This window comes from Anser brachyrhynchus (assembly GCF_964034855.1).
Source record: "Anser brachyrhynchus genome assembly, chromosome: 4".
Taxonomy (NCBI): domain Eukaryota; kingdom Metazoa; phylum Chordata; class Aves; order Anseriformes; family Anatidae; genus Anser; species Anser brachyrhynchus.
In genome coordinates, this window is record NC_137698.1 from 12,368,008 (window position 1) to 12,379,521 (window position 11,514).

The window sequence follows — 11,514 nt, forward strand, 5'->3', positions numbered from 1 at the left end:
GCCAGCTCATGCTTGTTCCCTCCAGAAAGAGACAAAATCAGGTAAAATCTCAGAAATAACACAAGTAGGTTGCCAATGTGAGAAACAATTTTCCCTTACACCTATAGTCAGGTCATCCTTCAACCAGCTTCTTGCACTGCTGCAGAAAACAGGGGAACACCTACTAGGCTGAAAACTTGCTGCTTTATGCTAAGTTGTGCACCACAAGTTCACAGCTGTGTGGTACCAAGGCAGCGTGTGAACTCGAGGAAATACAATGCTCATGATTTTGGCTTGGTATTTTTTTGTTTCTTTGTGTTGTTTTCGTATGTAAATAGTTAGCACTTGTAGCACGTATCTGCAGCATCGTACACATACTGGCAGCATAGCACATGCTCCTGTCTAACACACGTGCAGCACAGCACGTTTGCCTGCCCCCAATCCAGCCTTGCTCTTTGCATTGTTTTTTCAGCATGCCTGAGCCCTGCAGTCATGGAGCAAAACTGAAGAGAAGGCTGAGCTGGAGAACCTGTTTTTTATAAACAGCTTACACTTTTTCCTCCCCTTTTCTCTATTCCTTCCAAAAAGCATTTCAAGCCCTGCTCAGAGCTGTCCAGAGTAACCCTGATGGTTTGAGGTTCCCGTCCCTCTTTCTTGATTTGGTGCTGCACGGTGGGGCTAGGTTGGGAATGTGAGGCACAGACTAATTAAAATTTCTGGCCACAGCCACACCAGGGCACCCAGTCTCTGTAAAATGTGACATTATCACCAACTCATTGTCATCCCTGAGCAGCTGGTCAAGAGCACTCTGGTGTTTTCAGGCTGCTGTGAGCCCACCTTCATAGGCACAACTCTGCTACCAGGGGGACGGAAAGGGCAAGTCAATGCCCACAAGGTACCTTGGTCTCCGTCCCGAGTGATGCTGGACAAGCACAGGCAGTTTGGCTACAAGGTCTGTAAAATCAGTCGCCAGTGAAGAGTTTACAGGTAATTAATTACAAGTCGTGAATCACATGAAAATAAACCATCAGGAAGCAGATGCTTGAAACTTCTGGTCCATCAGGCTCCCAGCCCAGTGCACCTCTTCCACATTACGGGCTATTTTGGGAGCATTAACAGTGAGCAAAAATCTCAAGGTGACATTTGCATGGCATTTTGTTCTTCTCTTGCCATGAAAAGCAGCAGCTTTTTTTTCCTGGGTTGGAAGTACCTGGCCATGGTACATGGCTGCTTTTTATTTATTTATTTATTTATTTATTTCAGTACTCCAGACAACTGAGCTGTCCTGCTGATAATGCACTTTGAAGATTTCCTCACCTTTCTGGAGTATTTATAAGTAATTGCACCCAGCACACTGATCCATGAAGATGAGACCCTCCCAGAAGGTTCAGCCTTCCCAGCCCTGTCCTTACACCTCATTTTTGCACAGAGACTCAAGCTCCATTTGCTTTTGGCTCCCGTGGTAAGATTAAATTAGCTGTTGTCCACAGACACGTTAAAAATTGTCTTGCCTTTCAGGCTGTCTGGCATAGGTGTAGAATAGACAAGAGCTATCCCTTTGAGAAGTGTTTCTGAGCAGGTCCTCAGTCTCAGTGTAATCCAGCCCTCAGAGCTCATTAAAGGTATTCCTATGCTTTCATCAAGGCACTAATTGCTTCCACATTAAACCTGCACGCTGAGGTTTAACATTTGCCAGGAGCACATATTTTTGTTCCTAGCTGGGGCTGTTGCTAGCTGTCTGCTGCTCTCGCAGTCCGTGGAGTCGATAGGTGCAGCACGGGCTCTGCCAAAGCACAGAACACCCCCACGACTTCCAGCCCTCGTGCTGCCCCACGTGCACGTCTCAGGAAACACCAAATGACACAGCACAGAGTCGCGGTCTCCCCTGCACATCCTCATGTCGGCAGAAAGATTCTTCTCCTAGATGCAGTTCTAGCACATGCTACACCAAACACAGCTCACTTGCAATTTTTCACATCCAGCTTCAGCGCTGAGGACCAGTGCTGTAGCAGAGAAAGGTCTTCCAGTTTACTCTTTCTGCATTTGGTATTTGTCTTCTATATCGTGTCTTTCCCAGACTTACAGCAGCAGAGGAACATTATAGGAGATGCCTGTTTTGTATTTGTCGAGCTAGTTTTAGCAGACCACAGCCAGACCCTTCTCCTAACCTCCAGTTCAGCTGACAGAGCTGTGCCTTTACCCATGCCCACACAGCGGTCCTTATGGCCAAGGACCCCGGGTGATAACCCAACAAAATGAAGAGTTGCTGGCAGGTGAGGCATTTTCCTCTGTTTTTGCTCATGCCATTATCAGAAAAAGTGTGGCCAGCAGGACCAGGGAAGTGATTGTCCCCTCTGTACTTGGCGTGGGTGAGACCATACCTTGTGTTTGGTTCTGGACCCCTCACTACGAGGATACTGAGGTCAGAGAATGCATTCACAGAAGAGCAACAAAGCTGGTGAAGGGGGTAGTGAAAAAGACATAGGGGGGTAGGGGGGCACAGAATCACATAAATAGTTGAAGAGAAGGTGCAAAGAGGACAGAGCCAGGCTCTTTTCAGTCATGCCCAGTGACTGGATGAGAGGCAACGGGCACGAACTGAAACACAAGTTCTCCCTGGGGAACTGGAGTCAGACCACAGGTCAGAGCATCTGTCTGTGGTGACAAATAGGAAGGCGTGCAAATTCATCATCACTAGTGAGGATCAAGCTGGACTAACAGGACAGGAGGTGACATGGCCTACTCAGCCAGAGGGGAGCAGGATGAGTCTGCTGGTGCTATGCTCACCTCAGCGTTGTGTGTCTGTCTGCAAACTGTGTGGCCAGACACGTAACTATGTCAGCTCTGCGTGCATGTGTCTACTGTAAACACATCTTCAGCTGCTCCAGTGGTTGAACCTGGCAGGACTTCGCTGCAGCAGTCTCACCCCTCTCGGGCTGTCAGACATGGCATGATACACTTTCCTCTAACACAAACCATCTTGCTTGTGCTTTTGTGTAGTTAGCAGGACACATGCCCATACAAGAGTGCTTTGCCAGCGATTTCAAAAGGAGACAAAGAAGTCTCTAAAAGGCTTTTATTATACACCCTCAGTTTCAGAAATCTTTATACAAGCTACAGAAACCAAATCCAAGCTGTGAGCTGTGAAAGTTTGTGTCAGGCACCTGCGCAGACCTGCTTTTTGTTAATTCATTTTTCCTGTGTCCAGAAGTAGGGCATCGCACTCCCCAGTCTGTCCCAGATGTTGAAGGACTGAGAGGGCCTGATTTCTGGTCAGTAATATTGAACTACTGCCAGCCCCTGAGAGCATCACACCCACACCAGAGCACTCCCTGCTCCTCTCCACACCCTCCACCTCCCTCATCTTTGAAAGCAACATAAAGTCCATGAGAACTAGGTGATAGTTTCTGACCAGCAAGAGCATGTCTGCTAGAAAAGACCTACTCTTTGAGCAGCAAAGTCAGCCCAGGGTCAGCAGCTGAGTTCCATCCTGTATTTCAAGAGGGAACAAGGAAAGGAGCTGCTCCCTGATACTCACAGGTCAGTCAGTTGAACATCAACAGGCAACAAGGTTCTCCAAAGGCTGTTCTGTCTTCTATCTTGCTCAGATGATGAAAAGTGCTAACTGTTCTCCATGGTTTTCAGATTTTCCACCAGGGAAGGCGGCTTTTTGGTCCTGTAGGCAGCAGAACCTGCAATCCGGGCCCCTCTGATGCTGCTGATATATGGTAGAAGTGGAGGCTCCCGCACCACCAGGTCAGTGCCCCTGGGAGTGTAGGCTCGGAGCAGCAGTTCCTCTTCCTTGTGAGCTGTCACTGTCACCCAGCCTGCAGAGCCAAGAAAAAAAAAAATGCAGTCAGTGAGAAGAGTCACCTGTATCAGAACAAGGGTTCTCACACCAACTCAGCACTCCCGTATTGGCTAAGAACTCATGCTATCCAGGTGTGATTTCTTTGAGAAACTAAGCTCAAAGGTAATACCAGAGCTTTTCCAGTAGAAGGCAGCACCTAAAGCCACATCCTACTGTTCCCAGGTACATCTCTTTCCTGCTCAACTTGGAGGGATGGTGGAGACTACCAAAAACATTAATAAAGCTTTCTGATCTGTGGCCCCTTCCCTCTCACCTGGACAGCGGGCAGGATCACATCCATTCCTGATGCTGTAGTACCTCTGTGGCAGCCAGAGCATCAATGCAGTCATCCTGTACAAGCATGGCTGTCCATCCCCATTCCTGTAGGCTGCTGAGCCTCAGCTGAAAGTCATGGCTGTCCTGGTTTTGTGTTAGTGACAGTCCTGCCCTTAGCAGAAACCAGGGCTTGAGCCCTTGCTAGGCTACCTCCCCGTAATGTTTCTAGGATAGAGACCCTGTACAGCAAACTAATGAAGAAATGTTAAATTACCTGCAGAGGAAAGCTTGATATCTGCAACTGCCTCAGTGGTACCAACTCCTTTCAGTGTAATGTCCTGGGGGACAAGCGGGGGAAACTCTTTCATTCGCTCTTTTCCACCCATGGGAACCTAAAAACAAGAAAAGATTTAGCAGCTAAGAGACGCTTCAGTACTGCCACCTTGAACTGGCAAGCAACGCACAAGTGGGAATAAAGATATTAGACCTTTGTTATCCAAGTAAGAGCTGACTTGAATATCCCTATACGAGCTACTTCACATTTGCAAAGAGCAGAGCTTCGCCAGGCTTCACCTGCAACCGAAAGCCCAGGACAGCAGCTCCTTCTCTCACCTTCAGTAACTCTTGGCCAGCATGCTTCTCATAGACAGCATCTGCATTACTCAGGGTAGAAATGTGGACTGGCAAGAGGTTAGAAGCCACAACAGAAAACCAGGCAGGTTTTTCTCCCTGAAATAAAACAAAGAGGACGTTACTTATGATAACAGAAAAGCGTCTTCAAACTACTCTCTTACTCCATTTCTTTTCTGCGTGTTGAAAACCTGTCTGATTGTTGTCCCCTCCCTGACCAATGGTTCTTGCCTGTGTCACTGCAGAGCAGCTATGGTTTATGCAAACAGAGGAGCACCAACAGCTTCACCTCAAAGCACCCCGAACACCACAGCCCCTGCCATCGCATCCCAATCAGCTCAAGCAAATCATCCAGGAGATGTCTTTGCTCAAGTTTAATTCCCCAAAACAAACTCAGATTGGTTATTTAGCAAGAGAAGTGAGTGACATCTCTTGTCTGGTGTTCCCTCTCCTACCACTTTGCACTTCTAACACCCCTCATGACAAAAACAACCCCTGTGGTAACCCTGCGTCTGAACTGCCAGCCCTATCCTCTCCTTCTGCGTCATGTGCGAGAACTGCTTTGGCTTCGTCCATGCTCACAGGCTGTCCTGATCTCGCAGCATTTCATGTTCTGGATTCTCTGCCCATGCTGGAGCTCTCCTGCTACACTGGTACACTTCCACTTACAGCAAGCACCCTGTCACCTTCACCTTTCTGCTTTTCTTCCAGCAGGACAAGAGTTTCCTTAGCAAAGTAAGGATCCAACATTTCTATGTTGATCTTGGAAAGTTGACTGAAACAATGGAATAGCCACGTACACAACCCCCTTCTCCAAATGGGGCAAACCACTGCGAAGGGCATTATCTATCATTAGTGGCAGATCCACATCTGGAGGAAACTGCCCCTTCCACAGGTAAGGTGAGGGAAGGTCGGGTCCACACTGCTCGGTAAAGATGTATCACATGGGATTTGTAATAAATCAAAGAAGTTGGGAGGGGTGCGGGAGAGAGACAGCGTGTTTGAAAAGTATTTTTTCAGAAACTAAAATCCATGTACATTTACTTGCTTCCTCAGACAAATTCTTCAGAGTTCTGTGTCAGGAAAGAAAAATGTCCATGCTTTTTTCTCTTTGCAAAGAGCTTTCACTAAACACAGAGATGAGGAGAAACACCTCTTTTCCCAGTTAATTCTGTCACTTACTCTCCTCCCTCACTGCCTTGTGCCTTTGTATGTCATGGGAAGCCCTTCAACCTGAAGGTGTCTGTCAGCATTCAAAAACAACTACAGCTACACAATATAAAATACTGCACACTGGTAACAAATATCACACCTTTCAGCTGCAACCCCCCATCCCAAGGCATTTTTACTTTCTGCAGTGCTTTATTAACAGCTTTGTCATCTCAAAGGCAGCTCAGAAAGGGGCTGGGGAAGCTATCCAAGCAGCCTTTTATTGTTTGGTACTACAACATGAGATGAAGGAGCTGCTCTTAAAAACCCTTTTTTCCCCTACCTGCAAGTAGTCAACACGTCCCAAAGCTGCTAAAAACAAGACCATTCCTGGCTTGAGAATGAAGGTCCGTGGAATGATGGCTTTTGTTGGCATAACCAGCTTTACTTCTTTCTCTGTCAGGAGATTCAAAACCTGCAAAATAAATTGTATAGCTATGAGACGCTGAAGGTGTTTCAACAGTGACAACAGATTAATAATGGTGGAGGAAACAGATCAAGTAGAGCAGTGTGAAGAATGTCTAACACAGGAAACAGAGGAGAAATGCCGCTAGCTCTGTCCCAGACATGCCAGTCATGCAAATACAAGTCTTTAGCAGTCAGGTCACAAGGACTGATCTCATTTAGGCATTAAAAGACCAAACTAACAAGGGCTGTGGTGCAGCCAGAACACTTAAAGTTCTTCCTGTGGTCACATGCAGACAATCGTTAGTTCAAAAGCCAAGGCAGCTTTTAACACCAATTGTGAAAAACAAAAACCTCTGTCCTACTAGCTGCAGGTTTTCTGATGTAATTGGCAATGCTTAAATGACAATTTACGTTATCAATAGCCTTTGCTATGCTTTCCAGAAATTTGACTTTGAAAGGAGGCATGAGGAAGCAGCTAAAAACAAACCTCCAAGGAACGTGGACAAAAACATAATTCCATCATATGGTAAGAGCCCCCTCCCCAGTTCCACCTCCTTCCAAAATACAAATCAAACAAACAAACCTGTCTGTAACTGGAAGCTTCCCCTGCCGAAATGTCACACAGACCATCTTGGTTGTCCTCCAGCGAGAGGACAGGAGCCCTGTCTTTACAGCAGACACTAACTAGCTACCCACAGAGCTAAATGCCACAGTGAAATGGGTTATGATCTCACAGACATCTACTAGAAAACCAGTAGTAGTGTTCAAGACCTTAAAACGGTTTATTTGTAAATACTTACAGCCTACAGTAGCTTGGCTAATCTTATCTACCAACCAAATCAGAATCAGTATGTCCCTGGACTCCAATTATCTGGGCCGCAGAGTCTAATAGGATTAAGTGTTTGCTGCACTGTCCAACATTACAGCTCACAATCCTAGTCAGAGAAGTTAAAAGACCAGCTCACCACTGTAGCAGGCATGACCGCTTAGGGGTCTGAAAAGTCATCAAAGCTTGCCCTCTTAAATGTTGATTGTTCCCTAGTGATTTATTGATAGAACACAAAAAGTGCTCTATACTGCACTCTAATTGTACGTATGAGGCTAGGAAATGTCATGGGAAATTAAATCCAATTTACAGTTTGATGGTTTTATGATCTTGGGAGACATACCTTCTTAATAAGGTCTTATAGCTGGAGAAATTTATGAGGTTAAAATCTACGGGCCTGAGCTAAAACCTTACCTTCTCAAAGGGGGGGACTTTTGTTTTTTTTCTTTAAGTAAATATTTCCAATGGAAAATAAAGTACTCAAAAATTTAATAAGGGAATGTAGTGTGAAATATCAAGCAGTTTTTCTTGCACTTTGTTCTCTTCAGACCTTTCCTATCTCCCTGTACTTTTTAACATTCCCAAAAAGGTGACCTGCAGCTCTGTACAGACACCAAAGCAATGGAAAAACAAAATACAACTTTTTTGTACATATACATTATATCAGCACTGGCTTCAGTGCCATTGCTCTACTGAAAGATTGAGGAAGGTCTCACATATTGGAGCTATTAACAGGAACACTGCAGATCCTGCTGGCACCAGGAGAATGCTTCAGGTCTTTCTCAAAGATTTAGTTTGGTCACACAACACTGATAACCCTCCTAAGGTTTTTTCAATAGGCTTGCACTTTCAATAGGCATTATTGCCTTTCGATAGGCATTTTTCAATAGGCTTGCACAGCTAAAAAGTGCAAACTTCCCTGAGCAACACTGTTAGAAACTTGCTTTAACAGTGTCATTTACTTCCCTTCATTAGGAACGTTGCTGACACAGTCACGCAGTTCCTACAGATCACAGCACGCACCATTCAGAAACACAACAGCAGTAACATCACAGATACTCCCCAGGTAAAGAACAAACCACATTTTCACAGTTGTCCAAAACAAATGAACTCCAGGACTGCAGCAGAAACTCTCCCACGTGTGTAACAGAGGCAGAGCAGTCCTCCCAAACTGTGACCTCCTCAAACACAGAACCAGAGAGTACCTACACAATTTTCCTTTGCAATCCCTGGAGTGTCAAAACACCAGCGAGCATCCTTCACTTCATTGTACGTGAACTCTTCTCTTTCCTTAGACTTCCTGTGTGAATGGCTGGGATCTTCATCTATGCTGTATGAGAGCATGTCAGGGTCAAACTCAATCAGAGGGTTAGACTTCTGACGTTGAAATGTTCTTCCAACTCTTCCTGGATTGAAATGAAAGGGTTTCATTTTACTTACTGGCAATTAATTTATTAATTGCATTTCCTTCAGTTGGAAATCTGCCCCTTCTCTTGCTTATCAGCAGTAATATAAAAGTGATAAAGATGTTATGTGGCTAGAAATGTGCATGTTCAAAAGCCAAAAGGCTAATAAATCCCTTCTATAATTCTTTATTAGCACACCTCAAGCCACAAAACATTATCAGGGACCAGATCACAGACACTCCAAAATTTCCTTTACCAGTAAATCATGCTGCTTCCCCTTTTTTGCGTCTTTGATCCTCGCAGAATTATTCATGTCAGAGCTAGCTTCTGACAACCCTCCTTTTCAGGATATATACTAAATTGATACACAATCCCTATGGCCTGCAACCTAACACGATAATTAAAAATTGAATTTGTCATCTTCCTCTGGGAATGAAAGGCACAGGCTAGAATGCAATATTCTTGTAAAGTACCAAGCTACCCACACCAGGTCGACAAGTGCTCTGTTGATGGGAGATGCACTGCACAGAAGAAACCTCTGCCATAGCTACAATGGCTACTGCAATTTTGAAAGAAATATTACTGATGTTACCAAGGCAAGAGCCAGGGGCTTTGCATCTGTTACTCAGGAAACAGTATCTGCTCAAAATAACTTGAATACAATGTATTTATTTATTTGTATTTACTACAGATACAATGTTCCTCCCACAACTAAATGAAAACAAGTTCTTTCAGAGTGGGAAGAAACTACTTTCCAAAACCAGCTGCATTCTGCAGCAAATTAAGGGGTTAACAGTCCCTTGTGTGAGTATCTTCATCAGGACAGAAAGGTTACACCTTTACTTTGACTATACTCACCCACTACGTAACCTTGCTTTTTAAGGCGATTAAGGTACTGTTTTTCTTCACTGCTTAGCTGATCTTCTGTTTTCAATGCTTCTTCTTTCAGCCTCTCCTGCCTTCGGAATATCCTGTCACACGTAGGATTAATAATTGGAAATTTCAATAGGTTCAGTGTTGTTCCTAGAAAAAAAAAAAAGGCACATCTGGACCCACATCTACCTGTCATATTTATGCTCTGAGGAACAAGAATAAAAAACTGCTTTTCCAACTTCTGGGTGAAACCCAGTTAACACAAAGTTGGAGGTAAAGCTAAGCATCAGCAGGTGCTCCTGTAAAGTACCAGCCTCCCCAGACAGGGTGGCTGAAGTGAAGTATCCACCTGCTTGATAGTGCTATCCAGTGACAGGACCCGAGGGAATGGTGTCAAGCTGTGACAGGGGAGGTTCAGGCTGGATATCAGCAAGAGGTTCTTCACTGAGAGGGCTGTCGCGCACTGGAACAGGCTCCCCAGGGACGGAGTCATGGCACCAAGCCTGTCAGAGCTTTAGAAGCGTTTGGACTGTGCTCTTAGTCATATGGTCTGAATTTTTGGGTTGACCTGTGCGGTGCCAGGAATTGGACTCAATGATCCTTGTGGGTCCCTTCCAACTCGGGATATTCTATGATTCTATTGAGATCTATTTTCCTGTTGAGAGGGGTCTCTCAGCAATCCACAATTACCCTCACGTGCACTCTCACAAATTAAAATAATGCTAACACTGGCACAGTCATGGGTCATCTGAGACACAACAGCTACCCGGCAGATTTTTGGATGGTCAATTAGACACCTGAGAACCAAAGCACGGTCCTAGGGCCGATTTCTATGAAATTAAGGAATCGGAATTTGACCAGCAGCAAGATTTGGGTCAAGAAAACAATGCTGCTGGTTGACTTTTGTCAGGGCCATACATGGGGAGTCCCAGACCAGCTTGCAGAAACAGGGCCCGGCTGGCGGCAGGACTAAAACCAGACAGCCCAAACGCACCCCACCGCAACGGGGCACGGCGGCGGCACCCCTCACCTGGCCACGGCGAGACGGTGGCCCTGTCGACGACGTCGGGGGCGCGGGACTTGCAGTAGTCGGAGCGCAGCAGGGCGTTGAAGAGCGTCGACTTGCCCGAGTTGGTGGCTCCCAGCAGGTAGACGTCCCCGGCGCACTTCCAGGAGCGCTGCAGCCGGCTGACCAGCCCCTCGAGGCCGAAGCCCGTCCTGGCGCTCACCAGACGGACGTCCACCAGCAGACCTCTCCGCAGGCCGGCTTGGACGCAGGCCGCCTCCAGCCGCTGCCGCAGCCGCCCCAGGTGCCCGGGGGAGTCGGCGGGCAGCAGGTCCACCTTGTTGCCCACCACCAGCAGCCCGGCGGCGGGGACGTCGGGGCCCAGCAGCGCCGGTAGCTGCGGCAGCACCGGGTCTGGCAGCTCGAGCACGTCCAGGAGGTAGAGGAGCAGCGGTCCGCGGCCGTGCCTGGACGGGCGGCGCAGGGCAGCGCTCACGACCTGCCGGTGCTGCTCCGGGGGCAGCCGCAGCCGCAGCGCCCGGCCGTGGTGGGCCAGCAGCCAGCAGCGCTGGCAGACGGCGCCCCGCAGCCCCGCGACTCCTCCCGGGCCCTCCGTCAGGCTCCGGTACTTGTCCGCCGGCACGAAGCCGGGCTCCGCTCCGTCGCGGCACTGCAGCTCGGCCCCGCAGCCCGAGCAGCTCACCCCGCTCGGCGGCACCGCCGGGTCCGGACGCCCCGGGGGCACCACGACCCCCGCCCGCCGCTCCCTGCCCGCCGCCGGCCCTCGCCGGTGCTCCGCTGCCACCGCCTCGCTCCTCGCTGCCTCCAGCTCCGGCTGCGGCTCGTACTCGAGGAAGACGAACCGCTCCTCCTCGTCCCTCGCCGCCGCCCCGCGCCGCTGCGCCACCGCCCAGGGCCGGGCTCGGGCCAGGCGGCCCAGCAGCGCCCAGCCCGGGCGGTGCATGGCGGCGCCGCGCTGCCGGGCGGGGGAAGGGGAAGGGCTGAGCGGCCGCGCCTGCGTCTCCCGGCCCCAGGGGGCGGCCCTCTCGCC

The 11,514-nt window shown here is 48.3% G+C and overlaps 1 protein-coding gene across 1 annotated transcript; it reads right to left on the minus strand.

Moving 5' to 3' along the window:
• Positions 1-3,040: 3,040 nt before the first annotated feature.
• On the minus strand, positions 3,041-11,427 carry NOA1 (nitric oxide associated 1; the record flags this gene model as incomplete). The annotated part of the gene is made up of 7 exons (XM_080591872.1): positions 3,041-3,806; positions 4,380-4,497; positions 4,718-4,834; positions 6,228-6,359; positions 8,388-8,584; positions 9,443-9,607; positions 10,488-11,427. 7 exons carry the CDS (start codon positions 11,425-11,427, stop codon positions 3,601-3,603), a joined length of 1,875 nt encoding a protein of 624 aa, XP_080447998.1. The 3' UTR covers positions 3,041-3,600.
• Between the last annotated feature and the right edge of the window lie 87 nt (positions 11,428-11,514).